This window comes from Chrysemys picta, chromosome 1, assembly GCF_011386835.1.
Source record: "Chrysemys picta bellii isolate R12L10 chromosome 1, ASM1138683v2, whole genome shotgun sequence".
NCBI lineage: Eukaryota > Metazoa > Chordata > Testudines > Emydidae > Chrysemys > Chrysemys picta.
In genome coordinates, this window is record NC_088791.1 from 95,940,506 (window position 1) to 95,960,199 (window position 19,694).

General features: G+C 48.7%; 1 protein-coding gene across 3 annotated transcripts in view; it reads left to right on the top strand.

The window, feature by feature from the left end:
• CACNG2 (calcium voltage-gated channel auxiliary subunit gamma 2) overlaps window positions 1-19,438 on the top strand; it is a 65,453-nt gene extending 46,015 nt beyond the window's left edge. Inside the window, exons 2-4 of one of the 3 annotated variants that reach the window (XM_005302426.4) lie at window positions 10,502-10,585; window positions 17,498-17,638; window positions 18,556-19,438. In XM_005302426.4, the coding sequence (XP_005302483.1) occupies window positions 10,502-10,585; window positions 17,498-17,638; window positions 18,556-19,091 (761 nt within the window). In that variant the 3' untranslated portion in view covers window positions 19,092-19,438. The remainder of the gene's footprint in view (window positions 1-10,501; window positions 10,586-17,497; window positions 17,639-18,555) is intronic. The other 2 variants (XM_005302428.5, XM_042843594.2) reach the window with 2 other exon arrangements.
• The last annotated feature ends 256 nt before the right edge of the window (window positions 19,439-19,694 follow it).

The following is a 19,694-nucleotide window of genomic DNA, read 5'->3' on the forward strand; positions in this document are numbered from 1 at the left end:
CTGCTGAAACTTTTCTCCGTGCCCTGGTCATCTTTTGCCTTAACTACTGCAAGCTGCTCCCTGGCCTCCCCAGCTCTCATGTTGTTTCCCTGGAATCTATTCAACATGCTGCTGTTAAAATCCTCCTCCTTACACTCCATCTAGCTATGCCACCCCACTTCTTGAATATTTGGCCTGGTTCCAGTCTCACCTTCAAGGCCTTGCATAGCTTTGCCCCTGCTTACATCTTCTCTCTAGTTGCCCGTGTTTTCTCCCATGTACCCTATCTTTTCAAAACACACCTTGATGTCTGCTTCTCTCGTCTTCTCACAAACCACTCCAGGACCTTCCCTTTTATGTCTGTAAAAAGCCGAGAACATTATAATGCTGTAGAAATAATAGCTAAGTTCTCTGCTGATTTTTCCCTGAGTACCTCCACAATTGCATAGTCACAACTTTGGAATTCCATAGTGAAATAGCAGCAGAAAACCAGACCTACCTATCTAATAGCTCTTCTCTCCTTCTTTGAAATCTACCTCTAATTCCAGTATGCCCATCACCGTTGTGTCAATGCACCATATACAGAATGAAGGGCAACAGTCCTACATGTCTTTTGGTGAACCTACTAATCCTTTTGGTTCTACACTGCTTTTTCAAATGAGATTCATCTCCAGGCTTGATGAATAATGCTCCAGAAAGAGTGTCATGACCCTACACAGAGCCGAAAGTTTGTCCTGTTCATGTGTAACATGGATTTTTCTGTTGCTTCTATTGTCATGCTACTTGTTAATATTTTAAATCAGACTGAAGACTAGCAGTTGTAAAGTTCAAACATTTCTGAGTTAAATTATTTTTAGAGTTAAAACATCAGAAACGGATGTACAGATTTTGTGCAACTTTTCTAGACAAATCTATCTGTTGGCTGAGACGAATGATGGGAAATTTCAAGCAAAGACGTTTTCGTTTTAGAAAGTTATGATCCTATGAAAGAGGGTGTTTTTATATGAAAATTTCCATCTATATGTTAATGATAGGTTTTGCTACCAGGGATACTATACGTGTACATACAGAAATAACTGTAGCCAGTTCTGAGGTAGAATGCATCACCTATTTAACAACTCACAGCAACATTACTGTACAGTTTAGGATAGGAAGTAAAGAAGAATACCATATCCAATGAATGACTGAATTTTAGGGTGGTGGAATGTTATTAGTCCAGCTGTAATGTGGCAAGGAGAATCAGGCTAATAGTCCTACCGGGGATGGGGTGCACTTAATAATCACAAGTTCTATTTTTATCCTTTATAGGTTTTTATATTGCGCTAACCATTGTTGTATCTGAGCCCCTTCCAGTATGGCATTTAGCGATGTGACTAATATCTGTCACATTTGGTTCATTCCTTCTTTCATCCTATCCCTGGAGGGAGAATTTGTGTGTGCAGTGTATTGCCTGGTTTGGTAGGGTTTAGTTTTGTTTTGAATGTCTACACTACTGTGTGTTTATGTTAGAGAAGGCCAGGTTGAAGAAGTGCACCTTGCACTGGAAGTGGAAGGCGGTGAGATTTGTCGCAGGCCTTGGTTCCTGTCGGAGCTTGTTTCTCAGTCTTGGCTCATCCCCCCACCCACTCCCAAGCTTTGTCTCCTGTCCAGATGAGCTTTTCCTTATGACAGAAAGTTCCATTGTGCCTGAGGAGCAGAGTTGTGGACTACATGGGCAGCACCTCACCTACCTTTCACCTAAAAGGTGGTACCTCCGCTAGTATAGCAACCCTTTGCACCGTGCTGGAACATTGGTTCTCACTCAGATGTTCGAGCCGCAACTGCTGAATCCCCAACATTACTTCTTGCAGCTCAGCCCCCTCTAGCACCAGGGCCAAGACCTTCCACAATAGAACCCTAAAGTTAGGCTTCTAAATCCATATTGAAACAGCTAAATAAGTGGCCTAATTTTCAAAAGTGCACAGCACCCAACAGCTCCCATAAAGGTCAATGAGAGCTAATGGACAGTCAACACTTGAAAATCCAGCCACTCATTTAGGTGACTGAATATTAATTTAGGAACTGAAGCCAAGATTTTCAAAAGTGACTAGCGGCTTTGAGTGCCTCATTCTGGGCTGCCCAATTTGAGACGCCTTAAAGGGGCCTGATTTTCAGAAAGCAGATTTAGACTTTGGCTCCGAGCCTCGCTTCGCCAGCTGGTCCCAAACAGACTCAGCTCTGAGATGGGGACTTGGAACAGACAGAAATGTGTATGTCTCTCTCTCTCACAACATGATTTACCTACCCCTTTCACACTTTGTTTCTGGCAGCTTTCTCGTGGGTAAATATTAAATACCAGTTTCATCAGAGATCAGGATTACTAATAAAACAGGAAGTCTAAACCTGGTTGGTTTTATTTATTTTGCTTCTATGTCCTCTGCTACCATAGTATCTGAGATTCTCACAATGTATTTATCCTCACAACACCCCTGTGAGGTAGGACAGGGCTGTTATCTCCATTTTACAGATAAGGAACTGAGGCACAGAGAATAAATTACTTGCCCAACATCACACAGGGCATCTGTTGCAGAACAGGGAAGTGAACCACGACTGGCATCCTAACCACTGCATCCATCCTTCCTCTCTGGTGAAGAAAGCAGTCTCATCCAGCTCCCTTTGTACATCTCCCCAGAAGCCCTCTTCCCCAAAACCTGTGCTGAGAAGGAAATATCCAAAAGCATTCTGGGAAAGGAGGCTTTTCATCCCTGGCTCCACCTCTGTCTGCTTGTTGCTCTCAGATGTCTTTCCCTCTACCTCAGGCTCTCTGTATCCAGATGTACAGTCTTGGCCACTCAAAATTCCTCCTCCCCTGCAGGAAAGGGGTGTTTCTTTCCCAGGAACTCACTGTTATTCAATGGAGCTCCTCCTGCAGCCACGGAGGACTTTTAAACAGACATGGCCATACAAAGTGGTACAGAAGTAAACTGTGTTACTAACAACATAGGGCCAGCTTCTCAGTTGGTGTAAACCAGTGTAACTCCACTGATTTCATACCATATAGTAAGGGTAGAATATTTCAAACCATCAGGGGTGGGGGGTTGGCTGCCCAGTTCCCATTAATTTCAATGTGAATTGGCCATCCAAAACCCTTAGGCAGCATTGCAAATCTCAGCCTCACGTACTATCTCCACCCTGCCTGTCCCAACTGGAAAATATTATCCCTTTGGTCCGTGCGTTTTGGGGGTGCCCTGGAGTGCTAGTCTTAGTTCTTCGGGCCGCCATTTTCAGAAGCTTGAGCAGGTGCAAAGTAGCCATTTGCGTTGCTGTGGGAACCCAGGTGATATTCCAAGCTGGTGTTTGGTTGTGCCCAAGCTGTATGAGAGCCCAGTCACTTGAATCCTGTAAGGGGGCAGAGTGGGGACAGGGATGGGGGCATGGTCTGGGCCAAGGAACGTTTCCAGAAAGGCCCAGGAGCAATCCAGGCCTGCTCCAGGGGCTCCAGAGTAAGTCAAATCAGAAGTTTGACTAGCCCAGGATGGGCGGGTTTAGGTGTTGAAGGAGCCCCTCATTGGCTGTGCCACAGCCTGTGCACCTGAAGGCAGGCAGTGCAGAATAAAGATCCCCACACTTATCTCTTAGGGACAAGACCTTGGCTGGAGAAGGGAGACAGACAGGATATATTGACGGTGTACAGGATTCACATTAGAAAGGAAGAGGAGAGGCAGGATTGGGACATGACCAATAGGAAATGGGGGGGGCATGGAAAGTGTTGGGGCTCACACAGCACGGCTTCAGAAGGGGCAGGTGACTGGGGGGTTGGGGAACAGGGAGACAGCACTGAAGACAGGAGGCAGTACTTTAGGGTTGCTTCTCATGCAACAACTCAGGGAAGGGAAGTGGTAGGCAAGGGAATGCCAGGCTCAGAGGAGAAGTTGCCTTTGTCCTTCTAACAGGGTCTTGGACCCACAGATAGGCACCCAAATGGCTATTTGTACCTTCAGAAAGTGTTGGCCACAGGGTTGAGAAATGGTCCCTTCACTGCTTCGCATCCCACTCCTGCAGCCCCTAAGTGCAGAATGGGGAAGGCTGTTTGAACAGCACTCGGGAAGACTGGTGACCAATTCCCTCCCCCACCCCACGTGTACTGGAGGCTTTGCTATCAATGCAGGTGCAGGGGAGGTCATTCTCCTGTCTCAGCAGGCCACAGGTGCCCCATTAGAGAATCGCTGAGTGACCTTGGAGCAATGGAGGGGACAGATACGCCTTCTCCACACCAGGCTTTTTTTGAAAGATTTCCCACCATTGCTAGTCCATCTCAGGCACCCATCTGGCCCCCATTCCAATCGTTCTGAGCACCTCACAGTCTGTAATGTGTTGATCCTTGCAATGCCCCAGTCAGAGAGGGCAGAGTACATTTTACCGATGGGACCTGAGGCACAGAGGGACTAAGGGAGGGATTTGCACAGTTATGTCGGCACCTCGCTCTTAGTGAAACCAATGGGAGTTAGGCACCTACGTGTCTTTGTGACACTCACCGCAAGGGTGTGTCTGTACTGTGTTGTAAACCCAGGTCTGTGGGACCCGACTTGTGTCATGGCTGTTTCCAAGCCCATGCTTGAGCATCCAAACTGCATTGTAAACCTGGGCTTACAACTGCTGGATCCAGGTCTCACAGCTGTGCTAACACATCCATACTGCATTACGCAGACCTTCTGACTCGAGTCTGTGGCTTGAGCTGTGTGTATCCATATTACAAAATGACAGGGCTTGGACCCGAGTCACAGCAGGACTGGCCTCTGATCAACCCCCTAGCAGGGTCCTAGGACTCCGGACCAGAGTGCTTGCTGACCCAAGTCAGACTGATTTGTGTGTGGACAGAAGGGGAGCTTGGATTCAAACCTGAGTCAGAGCTGGGCTTAGTGGGCCTATGTGAATGTCTAAACTGCAATATAAGTACAGAGTTAGTAGAACTCGAGTTAGCAAACCCTGGGTTTGTTACCTAGGGCTTGAGCATCTACACCAGGGATCGACAACCTTTGGCACGCAGCCTGCCAGGGTAAGTCCCCTGGCGGACCGGGCTGGTTTGTTTACCTGCCGCGTCTGCAGGTTCAGCCAATCACAGCTACCACTGGTCGTAGTTCGCCAGTCCAGGCCAATGGGGGCTGCGGGAAGCGGCGTGGGCCGAGGGATGTGCTGGCCGCCGCTTCCCACAGCCCCCATTGGCCTGGAGCTGCGAGCCGCGGCCAGTGGGAGCTGTGAGGTAAACAAATTGTCCCGGCAGGGGGCTTACCCTGGCAGACCGCATGCCAAAGGTTGCCGATCCCTGATCTACACTCATTTGTAACCTCATGTTAGGCATTATTGAACCCTGGGTCCCAACCTGGAGATCCAACATCTATACTGCACTATGCAGGCCTGCGTCCAACCACCCGTAGACCACACTTCTTAGCACCCTTCCAAAATGTAGTTGCTATAGCCCTTTGTGGTGCAGTGTGGAAAAACTTGACTGTCCACCAAACTTGACTGTCCAGAGAACTAAGAAAACCAGCCCATGGGATTGTTGGAATACTTGGAGCACGAGTCCAGTAAGGCTGCATCTACACTGCAAAGCAATAGGGTGTGAACCCTGGATTCCAGTTTGACTCAGGCGTGGCCCCTCCACCCTTGTGGGGTTCTGAGACCCTGGGTTCAAGCTCTAGGTTAGCACAATTTGTGTGTAGAGAGAAGGGGGATTAGGTTTGAGCCTGCGTTCAAATCCTGGGTTTACATTGCATTATAGACGTACCCTAGGGTCATGGACCTCTGCAAGGGGTGAGGGTCCCAGAGCCCAGGCACCAGCCCAAGTCTGAATGTCTACACTTAAATTTTATAGCCCCGCAGCCCAAGCCAACTGACCCAGGCCAGCCGCAGGTGTTTTACTGCAGTGTAGGCAAACCCTAAGTGACTTGGTCGCACAGGAAGTCTGTAGCAGAGCAGGAAATTGAACCTGGGTCTCCTGACTCCAGGTTTGTGCCCTGACCATGGCAGAATCCTTCCTTTCGTCTGGCTGGGCTCCAGATGTGTTAGCAGCTGGGGTGCTGGGCAGTGGCGGATTAATGATTTTGCCGCCCCTAGGCCCTGAAATAATTGCCGCCCTGCCCGCCCCTGGCCCCGCCCCCATTCCAACCCCTTCCCCAAAGTCCCTCCCCAACTCCGCCCTCTCCCTGTCCCTATTGGATCCCTTCCCCAAATTCCCGCCCCAGCCCTGCCTCTTCCCCCAGCGCACCACGTTCCCCCTCCTCCCTCCTCCCTCCCTGCCCCGCGAAACAGCGGTGCAAGCACTGGGAGGGAGGGGAGAGGAGAGAAACAGGACACGGCAGCGCGCTCGTGGAGGAGGCGAGCTGGAGCAGGGGAGCTTCTCCATGGGTGCTCAAATTTGCGGCCCCTGCAAATTTGCCGCCCTAGGCCTTGTCGGCCTAGGCGATAATACGCCGCCGGTGCTAGGGAAGACAAAGTTGTGATGGCCAGCAACGTTCTTACCACCTTGGCATGTCGATATGCTCTGAGCAGGGTTAGACAGCACAGTGGTTAAAATGACAGCAAACACCTGGAGCCCTGTGTGCACCAGCACTCCCAGCTTTGCTGCCAGTGGTGGAGCTAGACCAATGGCAGCAGTCATAGGCATTTTTCAGACTAAAGCCTGGTGCAGACACAGCGTGAACAGCAGTGCCTGGAGGGGGCATAGTGTCATTCAGCAGGGAAGGTTTGAAAATCCCAGTGGCTGGGCACCTGCTGACCCTGAGCACCCAGACACCTTGGGCACCCATTACTGGAAGTGGATTTTCAAAGAATAAGTATTGCCCCATGTGGTGCACTGAAGTTTGCCCTTGTTGTCTGAGGGTATGTCGACAGTGCAATTAAAAACCTATGGCTGACTCGGGCTCGTGGGACTCAGGCTAAGGGGCTGTTTAATTGAGATGTAGACGTTTGGGCTTGGACTGGAGCCCAAGCTCTAGGACCCTGCAAGGTGGGAGGGTCCCAGAGCTCAGGCTGCAGCTGGAGCCCGAACAGCTACACCACAATTAAACAGCCCCTGAGCCCGAGCCCTGCGAGCCCGAATCAGCTGGCGTGGGCCAGCCACAGGTGTCTAATTGTAGTGTGTAGACAGACTCTGAGTGCCCAGAATCTCTGTGGGGTACCCAAAGGAGGTCATATGAAAACTGTCATACACAAGATGCAGCATCAGTCACAAGCAGCCTGATTTTCACACAGGGATTAACCAAGCTAAAAGACAGGAAGGTGTTATGGAGTGGGGAGGAGGGGCAGGGAATCATAACTGCCTAAGTGTGCCAGGAAGCATAGGGTTCTCTCCGCACACACACATACACACACACCCCACACACAAGCACACAGTGTCTCGGGCTCTTTCCTGGCCATCTGTTATTCCTCATTTGCTGGGGCACTGACTCTGTCTGCTGTCCCCACTGCATGTGGTGGGAGGGGGCATTCCCTGTCGAGGAGGCGGTTCCATCCCAGGTGGGAAATGTGAAAGCTACGGCTGGAGGCTTTTCTGGTGCCACCAAGTGAAAGGGGACGGCCAGCTGAGGTGCCACTGAGCATGGCCATGCTAAAGGGTTTAGAGCTGCAAGCTAACGAGAGGTGGAAGGTGGGCAATTTAAGACCAAGGGAAATGGAAAGGGGTAGTAGAGACATAACTATAGTGGGGACAACATAGTCTTGGTCTCCTGCAATTCTGTGGGCAAAATGATGTCACTTGTGGTGGGTGAGAGTTGCTTTTCTGGAGTTTGGGAAAACAGGGGAGTTGGGGGCTGTAGAGAAGTCAGCCCCAGCCACAGGCCCAACAGACAGGTTCTAGGCCAGAGGTGCTCCTCTTTCATAGACTGCTGGCTATCACAAGCAGTCAGGAGCAAGGAGAGGAAAGGACGCCCCTCCCATGGCAAACGGGAGCACATCACATGGAGAGAAGTAAAGGGTGAATCAGCGGAACCTGGCCATTCACGGACTATGTCCAGGCATCTATAAAAACAAGAGGGAAGGGTTTGTGCCACACCTGGGCAAAGGCATCTCAAGAGCCTTAAGCTTTACCTGCCTTCCATGCAGATGATGTGTGTGCAGGTAGTGGCGTGGGGAGGGAGATACAGCAGATTTTCTTGGCCGTGAGGCATTCTTTCTAGGAGAACCGTGGCTGCAGAGCAGGTACTTCCTGAATGTGGGGCTCGGTGTGGTGAGAGGGCTTAGTGGCTCCCCCCTGCAGAAGGGAATCAACTGCTCTGAATATGGATTCGTGAGGCTTGAAAACTTCGGAGGCACCCAAAGATATTTTGTTCCTATCTCCTAATATTCTCAGGTCTTAGACTCACCTCTGCTGTGTCCCAGCTTCTTGGGAGCTTCTTGAATTGGTTGTTAGATACCATGGTGCCTTAAAAAATACCAAAGATCAGCAGATCAGATAGATAGGGTCAAAGCAGGGAGATTTGATAGTGAGGAGTATAACTATCAGTACTGCATGGACAGTTACAGGGTAATAACTTGCATTAAATGCCCTAAGTTCTGCTCAGGCAGAGTCTGGGCTCAGAGTAAAACCTGGGATGGATTCTTTGTGCTTGGTCTCTTCTTCAAATGTCCCAAAGTCCTGTCCAGGAATACGAGAGAATCTTCCCAGGATATTCCTCTAACCAGGACACCTGCATTGTTCCTTGCATGGCCTCTTGATGGAAAGGCTGGGGCTGAAGTGTGCTGGGTGCTCCTCACAACCAACACCATTCCCTCTGTGCAACAGCTAGGGCTGCGGTGGCTGTAGGGACCCCGCATCCTCCATTCCTGACGCTGTGTTCTGGGCATTGTTAGGATTGTTCCTTGTAAGGCAGTGTAGTTCCCCAGCTTCTCCCAGGATTCCTCACTCTCCACGATCACTGTGAAAGCTCTCCTCCCTTCAGCCCATCCCAATTTGGGGGTGCCAATGCCAGGAGCGTAACCCCCAAGAGCATCTAATCCATAAAGTCAAAGAATCTGGGCCCAGGTCTCCTACACAAACGCCTCTGCACTGGCTGAACTCCTGCTCTGGAGCCCTAGGGACAGGTGCCCCCAAACCCAATTGCCTCAGTCTCTGTGCAGACACAGCAACTTCCCTTCTGGGCTAGTCAAGGGCAATTAGTTTTACCTTGATGATACCACTGTAAGGGTAAATTCCAGGAAAAGAGAGGGACACTGCATTGGGGGGTGGGGAACCCATGGAGATTAATGAGATTGTTTTCTGCGTGGTCTTGTTTTGCAATCGGGTGAATGTCCTGATACCAGAAGATAGGGGCTGAGTGATCCCAATTCTGTGTTGTAACCACGGTTCTTCTAGTCTGCCCCAGCTTTCACTCTGTTCCAAGGTGTCAGCAGGGGTCAGGGAGCTGGACTGCCACCGCCACCTACCGAAATGTAGTGTGTGTGGTTGGAAGTATGAGGACGTGCTGATAGCTGTGTGTGCATGTGCATGTGCATGTTGTAATGTATTGGCCAGGGCTTACTTGTACCACTGCTGCTTCATGGCTGGCCTAGCGAGGGTAAGAGCCCTACTATTATTGACAGTAAAGGGTGGATCTCCTTTAGCTCAAGTGCTAAAATCCTGAGGTTTTTGAAGCTGAAGGTCACACGCTGTACATCCCAAAGCTGCATGTGTGCAGTTTAACCAATGCCCGTTAGATCTGGATGTAGCTCCCAGATTCCTTTCCATTTATGTGTAATTGGGTGCTATTGAAGAATTAGAGGGGGGGTCAGAGAAGATTGACAAGAATGACGAAAGGCCTGGAAAAACTCTCCTATGATGAGAGATTGAAAAGACTGGGATCGTTCAGCTTAGAAAAGGGACAAATGGGAGCAGACATGATAGAAATACATTAAATAATGTATGATCTAGAGAAGGTGGAGCTGGAATGTCCGTTCTCCCTGACTTGTAACACAAGAACAAGGGGATATGAAATGGCAAACTCAAAACTGATAACAGGAAATACTTTTTCACACAATGTGTACATAAACTGTGGAACTCACTGCCACAGGAAGTCATTGAGGCCAGACTTTAGCAAGATTCAGAAAGGGAGTGGACATTTATATGATACCAAGAATATCCACAGTTAGCATAGTTAATGCTAACAAAAAATTTTGAAGGGGACTATAACCTCATGCTTCAAGGTTTCAGCCAGTCTCTGTAAGGGACCAGGATGAGACCTAATGTGAGGGGAAGATTATCCCACACCTGCCTACTTTGTAGTTCTGACCCTTTCCTCTGAAGCATCTGGTGCTGGCCACTGCCTCAGACAGGATACTGAGCTAGATGGCTCTTAGGTCTGACACAGCAATTCCTATGTTCCCATGTGCATATGGGGATGTGAAGGTGTGTGTGTGTGTAGGATAGGAGAGAATGCCCAAGAGCTTAACGTGAGGGTATGTGTTGCCTGCGAAGGAGGCAGAGAGGGCAGAAAGAATGACCCAGAGGGGAGTTGTTTGCCTCGGCTGGTTTCTGATGTTCTCATTTGTTCTTTCTTCTCTTGTTTTGCAGGGAATTTTAAAGGTCTGTGTAAGCAAATCGATCACTTCCCTGAGGATACAGATTATGAAGCTGACACAGCAGAATATTTCCTCCGTAAGTCTGCAGGCTCTTTTCCTTGGAACTGATTGTGGGTGCGAGCGCTGGGTGCCCTTTGCTTCCTGTAGATGACACTGTTCAAAGTCTGGTTCCCTTGAGGATTAACATGCCAGATGAGGCAAAATCTGGAAGAATTGACTGGGGGCATCCCTAAGACCTTCTGAATATCTGTCTCAGTGGGTCCCCTGCCTTCCACTAACGAATCCACTCCCACCTCCACAAGACCAAATCTACCGGATCCTGCTAGAGTCAAACTTGCACTGGCAATTAAAGGGTTTTTTAATTAAAGGTATTTAATTATGATAAAATTCTGTAGCCCCTCAGCCTCACCCCCAACTCTAAATACATTGGAAGAATATTGATAAGGAGAAGGAAGCATTTCCAAGATGCAAAGAGAGTGTCCCGTTAGCTCTCAGATAAAGCAAAACAGATAATAGGCTTCCAGTGAAAATTACTCTAAGGAGAAAGGGAAACGACAGAAGCACTGACTGTGTCACCAGTTGCAATCATCTCTCAGGTGGGAGGGACTGAGTAACCCTGTGGATAGAGGGTATGTTAGCGAGACTTGCAGAGAAACTGCAGGTCATTTGTTCCATCTGATCCCCAGGCAAGGAGATTAGAGGGTTTGAGTATGGGGTCGCAAGCCTTTCACTTCTGAGTCGCTGGATCTAATGCATGCCAGGTCATTTGTGACCAGGAGTCACTACCCTCTGATAATTGTCAATCCACATAAAATGAGTCAGTGGTCTTAGTCTATTTCTGGAGCAAGTAGTCACCTCACAGAAACCATCACCATGAGAGACACTAATTAGTAGCCTTGGTAGCAGTCTCAGCAGAGCAACCGAGGACTGAATGGGCCATAAAGACTAACCTCCCTTAGATGTAGTAGCTCTTCCATGAGGGGCGGAAGGCACACTAGTGGGGAGGCTGGGATAGTGTGTGTGTGTGCACTTGGGGGAGAGGGGCACAAAAGTTTACACCTCTTCTGCTTCTGCTGTCCCTGTTGGGCTGCATATATTGAATTCTTATACTGTGATCATATCCGATTTCAAAAACTGAGTAGGTTTGTGCTGGTCAGTGCTTAGATGGGCAAGCTCTGAGGAGCTCCTGCTTCTGTCACCAGAGTTGTTGATCAGACACCTTTGGCTGACAGAACATTCACTGAAGTGGGCTGTGGATAAGAGATGGAGAGCGGGTGGTACAGGGAACTGCATGGGAAGAACAGAGCCTGTTGGAGCTAACACTTCTCTTTGGAGCACAGAAAAGACTGAAGAGCATGTACCAGGTCCACTTGCTGCACTTAGAGCATGGTGTGTCTCTGGAAGGGGCACACAAGTGGAAAGCAGAGACAGCAGAGATCAGAGCCCTACTTGGGACATGAGGGCAGAGTTCACAACTCCCATGTATGGGTAGATGGAGCCAGCCTGGAAAACTGTGCAGTTCTGTGTGGTCCGTAAAACCTTCACTGATGAAAAGAGAACACTTTTGTTCAGTGCAAAAGCGGAGGCTCGGTCTTCCTTTACAACAGATGCATAGGTCCCAGCAGCTAATCTCTACCTCTATGTCCTGTTGTCACTCCTTGAGCACAGTTCCTGTTGACATCATGAGAGGAGATCTTTGCTCTAAAGGAGCCCCAAAGAAGTGGCTTTTAATTGTGTGGGCTAAGCATCAGGGATCTGCTAGGGCTGGGGATCTCTAGGAGTCATCAACTACGACTCGTGCGTGTATGGAGCATGCTGGAGGCCCAGCAGCACCGTGGAGTTAGAAAGATTTGGGATTCTTTCAAGATCATTTATGTGGATGAAAGAGGGAAACTGTGATAGGATTTAATCATCAATTCTAAAATATTTGCCCACCTGCTGTGGTTTTAAATAATCCCCTGGAGAAGGTTTCCTTAAAATGTATTTCTGTTGCATTGCTTGCCACACAGCTTGTGGGCCAGGGCTGTAAACGCGGGTGACACTCATCAGCAGAGGGATGGGCACACTGGTTTGTTGCTGTAGAGTTACCTCTGAGCACAGGTTTGCTAGTGAAGACTTGTTTGCTGGCATTGGTCTCTTTTTAGCAAACAGAGCTTTGGAGCATTTGTTTTGGGGAAGAGCCCACAGAGGGCTCCAGATCACTGTCTCCTCCAAGAGGAGACAAGTGTAGGTCAAATGATAGGTCTATTATCCTTGACAATGTTCCCTTCAAAGCAAATCCCCAAGGTGGAATCCCTTAGGAAAGAGCAGTGTTCAATGAACTGAAGCGGGATATTGGGGTTTGGGCAGACTTAATGAGATCCTTGCTGGGTCATGTCTGGTAGAAGGAGCCTCATGCTGAGCTAGGCCTGACTGGAGATGACCTGACTTGGACAGGTTCTCCCAGGACTCCTGCCAAATTGGAGCTTGTTGAGGCTTCACCTGAGCTGGGGCTGGTAGTGTTGGCATGACTGTCTAGGAGGTTGTTTCTGATCTTTAGATTAGATTGTTGCCTCGATCAGAGTGGGCAGGAGATTGGGATGGCAGGGAGCCTGATTAGAACTCAGTTTGGTTTTGCTGACCATTCAGATAAGATGGCTCGGGTTCCTTGCAATCAAATGGCCGGTGTCAGGAGGAAGGGGGGGAATGTCAGTGTGTTTCTTTGCCACAATACTCTGAGGCTGGGTAGAAGCCATTCCGAACACATTGCCAGCTCTCCTTCCCTTCAGACGGCATGGTCTGCACAGGGCCGGCCAACAACATTTTGGCACCTGAGGCAGGGAGCTCAAATGATGCCCCCATGCCCCCTCGCTGGGGCCAAAACTTTGAAAGGTCTCAATTCTGCCTTCTTCCTGTTCTACTCCTCTCATGGTACTGCTCTGCTACCTACCCCAATAAAGGAGAACTAACAACTTAAAATGCCTTGTTCAAAAATTTGAAGTAACACAACTTTCAAATGCCTGAACAGCAAATGTAACTTTTCTTGTCCGGCATTTTTATCTGTTTGAATAATTGAAGTGATGCTTTCCATGCCTTCTTGGTTGCAGAGATTTGAACTGCTTCCTGAAGGTCCACAGTCTGGGCCAACTCATGTTCTATGGAGATGGTTGCAAGGCCGACCAGCCTCTCCTGTGTCACTGTGGAGCGTAGATGTGTTTTTATTAACTCCAGCTTGGAGAAGCTGCGTTCTCCACTGGCAACTGTTACAGGAAGTGTTAGAAGTATGCGCAGAGCAACAAAAGCATTTGGAAAGAGGGTGATCTTCTTATTTGTGCACATATATTCCAGAACAGCCTTTGGAGTTGATTCTGCTGAAATGTATCTTGAAAGGGCTTTCAATTCATCACCTAAATCATTCGCATCAATATTGCGCATGTCATCATGTGTCAACACTGTCTCTAGTGCCCTGCATTGCTGGTGTAGGTCTTCTTCAGGTATAGTGAGGAGTTTTGGAATATCACACAACATCCCAAATATACTGCTGCATTCCTTGAGCTGCATGAAACGTTCTTCAACTGACTGTATTGCACAATCTAGCACCTGGTTAAATAATTCAACTTTGAATTGTTGTTTGGGGTCTCTTATGGGATTATCCTGTGCCTTGTAATCAGAATGTCTTCTTCTTCGGTGACTCTTGTATTCTTGAATGTGTGGGAAAATAGCTTCAGTGTGAAGTTCCTCTGCCAACTTCTGTGCACTCTTCAAAACGTTTTGAAATCCCTCATCTGGCCGGTAAGACTGTAGGTATGACTTTATCCAGTTGTTCCATTGCTCCAGATATATCAAGGTCAACACCTTGGAGTCTTTTGCTTACAACATTTATTTCAAACAGTATGTCATGCCACAACACTAAGCCAAACAGAAATTTGAAGTTATGTATGTTTCTGGTGATTCCATTTCCCCTTGACACTGTTCTCCCATGAACAGTTCCTATCATAGTATTATCCTCCATAATGGCAACTATGGCATTGTTTGGCACATACAAATGACCTGAAGTGCCACACAGTGCTAGGTTTTGGGTAGCAAGCATTCTCACAATGGCAATGAGCCTTTTCAGAACATTTTGCTAGTAAAGAGACTCTGATGCAATCTTCTCTTGATGCTGATCATCTATGGTGGCCTTTAACCTTAGTCTCATCTCAAGTTCTTTCCACTTATGGAATGCTTTCTGGTGATTTGCTGCCTTCTCATGGCATGCTAGATTTCTAGCCAGATTTTTCCAGTCCTTTGTTCCTGTAGAACCCAATGTGGCTGGAACATTAGACTGGAAGAGTTTGCAACAAAAGCAGTATGCAGCATTCTGGATTTTTGAGTACATAAGCCATGGCCTCTCTACTTCGTCACCATTGGGGATTTCACAACAGTAATGTGTTAGATGGAAACTTCTATTTTCATTGTCTTGGGGAAACATGAAGTTTTTCACTTGCTGTGGCCCATGCAGTACAAGGAAGTCCCTCAGGCTACTGCTCAAGTGGGTCCACAGTCCTGGATCATCTAGACTTAAGGAACTAAACTTAGCAGCAGCTGTTTCTTGCGCCTCCACCACACTCTTCTCTGATCTACACTTTTCTTCAGAAATGTGCATGGAGATGGAGATATGGATGCTGCAGTAGCTGCCAGGTCACCTGCACTCTGACTAACTGGAAGATCAGGCATCTCCTCACCACTCACATCCTCACTGGGGCTGGAAAGCTCACCATGAACATTTTTGTCTATGTATCTCAGGAGAGCTCCTTCCTGCTTAGATAGAAAAGCTTCCTTTGCTTTCTTTCTTTTTCTGCATGCTGCCCCAGAGGGGCATTTTCTTCTTTCACTCATGACTGCTGTTCTGTGCCAGCTATAGTGGCTCTCAACACTCAGTTGAAGGGGACAAATAAGCAGGCTGGTAGCAGGCTCTGAGTGAGGGAAGATATCAGCGTCTTAAGGGCCTAACTGGCTCCTACTACTTCAGTTGACTGCCTGTTCTCCTCAAGTGGGTTCAGGGAAGCAGCAGGAAACAGAAAGCTCCCTGAGAAGCTGGTGTTAATCAGTTCAGGCTCCTGGGGGTGCTAGAGAGGTACATAAGAGGCTCCTCCTCCTCTCTCTCCCTGCAGCTCCAGCTGCTTTCTATTATTCCCTCTCACCTTTTCTCCTGCCTGCCTGTTATGTCTCTTGTGCCCTCCTTCCTCCAGCACAGCATTCCACCATCTCTGTGCATTTAGAGCAGAGAAAATACATATGCACCAGCAGCAGACACAATTTTCTACACTCTGGGTACTAGTGGCGCCCCTCTCCCCCCGCACACACACACACACACAGTCTGGCACCTGAGGCAGCCGCCTCAGTTCACCTCATGGTAAGGCCAGCCCTGGGTCTGCACTGGACTCTGGAAGGGTACGATGGGTTCAGTGACAGCCCCTCTCTTCCATGGTCATTTGACTCTGTGGAACTTCTGAAATGAATAAGGCAACGGAGCTGAGATTAAGGCCAGAGAATCCTGGTTGCACCCCTTGAAGTGTCCTCTGCTCCCAATTTCACACTGTGACCTTGTGTTCTCCCCAGCATGTGATGCTAACAATTTCCACAGGGCCCCTCCATACAGCGGGCATCCACTTGGCATTTGCTTGCTGTCACCTGGCTCCCCACTGTTCAATCTTCCCCTACTTTCCCCAAACCATTAGCACGGTTATTCCCATCCCATTCCCTGAAGTAGAACTACGTAGGACTGGAGAACAGGCGAGAGGTTCCTCACACCCCTTTGGGTTTATAGCAAGCAGGGATTGTGTTAGAGTCAGCACCAGCAAGAATTCAGTGCCTGATACGAGGGATAGATTCTCCCCCAGGGCCTGTGAACCAACCGTCCCTGCTTTCTAGGGAAACCCCCTTTGTTTGCTTTTTCAGGTTGATTCTCCCACCTTTGCACTGAAAGAAGATTTGCATTGGGCTGTTCTTGCATTGAGGCATGTTCTTTCTCAGCCATGTGTTTGTTTCACTCTGTAGCATTTTCTTTCTGCTGGGAAGAGAGGACAGGCCTCTCTCATAAAAATACTGACTGTACCTGCTGTGATGTATTGTGCAGCATGTGCCAGTCCACAACACTGCTCTCTGCTGGACAGAATATGGAGGGAAGGGGCGAGGGCGGCACAAACGCACACCACCACCATCTGGTGGCTGAAATAAGTGAGAGCTCCTCCCGGTGTGTGTGTGTGTGTGTTTGCACACGCATGTGCACTGCTCTCTGCTGGATGGAATATGCATGAGGTTGTGAAGTTGCACCTTTAGCTCGCCTGTGCTTCTAGAGGATTAGGTTGTGAGTTTTATTTCCCAATGCCAGTGAGGGCTGCAGCCTCAGCCTATCACCCTGTCTGTCACCCTGCCTCAGTAACTGCTTTCCAACTCTCTACAAATCTCTCCTTAGGAGGCGAGTTCACTTTCCAAATGATGTGCAATTGACTGACTCTTGGGGTGAAACGTTTGGGACGCTGGCACTGCTCTTTAAAAACCAAACTGCATTGCATTATAGGTGGGAATAATAGCTGAAGGGCCCTACTCAGGCACACGGTGTGAACAAAAGCAGGAGTGAGAGGTTTGCAGAGGGTTCAGCCAGGTTATGAAAGAGTCCCAGGTAAACTTCTGCCACCAGGCCCCCTGAGTATGCCACTGGCTTCTGATAGTCTCAATGACAATCCAACACATGGGTGATCCATTTGTGACCACTCTCTCCTTCTGTTTCCTCTCGCCCTCCCCTTCTTTCTCTTTATTCCTCCCTGAATCACTCTGCCCTCTCCATGTTTCTCTCCCTTCTCTGTTTCCTCTCCTTCTCCCCCACACAATACATGCTATTGTTTTCCTTCTGTATCTGTTCCCTCCCCTCCCCATCTCTTTGTCTCCTGTGTTGTTTTCTCTTCTCCCTTTCCTCTGTCTCCTACCTGTGCTGTTATTTCTCCCCCTCTCCCTCTCTTTTTCACAGGGGCTGTAAGGGCCTCTAGTATTTTCCCGATCCTGAGTGTGATTCTGCTTTTCATGGGTGGACTCTGCATTGCAGCCAGCGAGTTCTACAAAACCCGACACAACATCATCCTTAGTGCCGGCATCTTCTTCGTGTCTGCAGGTAAAGGGATGAGGGACAAATGGGCTGGGGAGATGGAAGACTAAGAGCAATAGTGAGGAAGATGCCATCAGGGAACGAGAGTGACAGGCTGTCCAGGTGATGGAGCAGCAGGGGCAGAAGGGAAAGGAGGTGGTATGTTTGCACAGGCAAGAAGGGCAACATATATTTTTCAGTCTAGATGAGCTTTATTTCAGATGAATGAAAACATTCAACCAGAAAGAGTAAATATAAAGTCTCTCTGTGTGTGAGAGAGAGAGAGCACACAGTGACTCACTCTGACATTCTGCATCTGAAGTGACACACAAATGGCAGCTTCTCCCTGCAGAGAGATTCCTCTACATGTACAAACGCAGTAAACAGAAAACAGAATCCCAGCTCCCTTCAGTTACATGGCTACGTCCACCACTGGACAGACTCTGACATCAGACAGATGGAGCCACGGGGTCCCTGGACTACTTCTCAACAGGGTGCAACCACCTTGGGTGGAGGAAATATAGGAAATCAATTTCTCCAGGACAAGGTTAGAGCAGTGTTGGGGTGCAGGGCTGGGAAGGCAGGATCTCAGAATTGGATGTACATGGAGACTGAGCGCCTCTCTACATCTGCTGAGGGAGCGGGTCTCACAGAGACAGGCAGGACTGACTGGGGTGCCAGTAGCAGGGTGAAGTTTAGGATTCAGTGAACATGTGGAATGAATTGCTCTCTCACCTGAGAATCCCCAGAGAGGGCTCCAAGCAGGGCAGGGTTGGAGGCTAGTTTGGGGAGCTGTGAGCAGACAGGCAGTCGGGCCCTCACCAGCACTGGACTACTCTTGGGAAGACCGGTGGGATCCTAGGCTTTAACCTTGCACCTCCTGCTGTCCTTTCCCTCTAGGATACTCTAATGTTTTCCTCTCTCTCTCTTATCGTCGCCCGCAGGTCTGAGTAATATAATTGGCATCATTGTGTACATATCAGCCAACGCTGGAGACCCCTCCAAGAGCGACTCCAAGAAGAACAGTTACTCCTATGGTTGGTCCTTCTACTTTGGGGCCCTGTCCTTCATTATAGCTGAGATGGTTGGAGTTCTGGCCGTCCACATGTTTATTGACCGGCACAAACAGCTGCGTGCCAACGCTCGTGCCACGGACTACCTCCAGTCCTCCGCCATCACCCGCATCCCCAGCTACCGCTACCGCTATCAGAGACGCAGTCGCTCCAGCTCCCGTTCCACTGAGCCTTCACACTCCAGGGATGCCTCGCCCGTCGGGATCAAAGGGTTCAATACCCTCCCATCAACGGAGATCTCGATGTATACCCTGACCAGGGACCCCCTGAAGGCTGCTACCACCCCCACCGCCACCTACAATTCCGACAGGGATAACAGTTTCCTCCAGGTTCACAACTGTATCCAGAAAGAGAACAAGGACTCTATCCACACTAACACAGCCAACCGCCGGACCACCCCGGTATGAAGCCGCCGCCAGGAGCTGAAAATGGGAAAGGAGCAGGCGGGAGGTGGGGAGGAAACAGAAGAGGAGGAGCAGGGGCACCAGGGCGGGCAGGGGAGGGAGAAGAGAAAGCAACCATGGGGGAAACCTTCCAAAAGCAAAAAACAAAAACAAAACAACAACAAGAAAAGAAACAAAAGAAAAGAAACGACAATGACAAAAAAAGTATAAAAAAATAAGAAAAAAGAAAAAAAAGAAAAAACTTTAAAAACCAAGAGAGATTTAAAAAAAATAGAAAATAAATTCAAAAGAAAATGCATGATTTCCCATGTACCATTATTTTAACATTTAATAAAAACAAATTTAAAAAAGGGAACCAAGAAACAACAACAAAAAACAACAAAAAATTAAGTGGGAGGAGGAGGAGGAGGCAGCTCTTGGGATTTTTTCAGGTTTCATTCTTTCATTTTTTTGGTTTGTTTTCTGTTCAGTTTTAACCCGACGTGGACTCACAGGCTCCGGGGGTGAGAGGTCTCCAGGAAGTGTGGGGGGATGGATTAGCAGTGATGAGTGTATCTGTGGGAGTTCTAGGGGTTCGTGATGACCCTGGAGATCTTGGGGTTACTT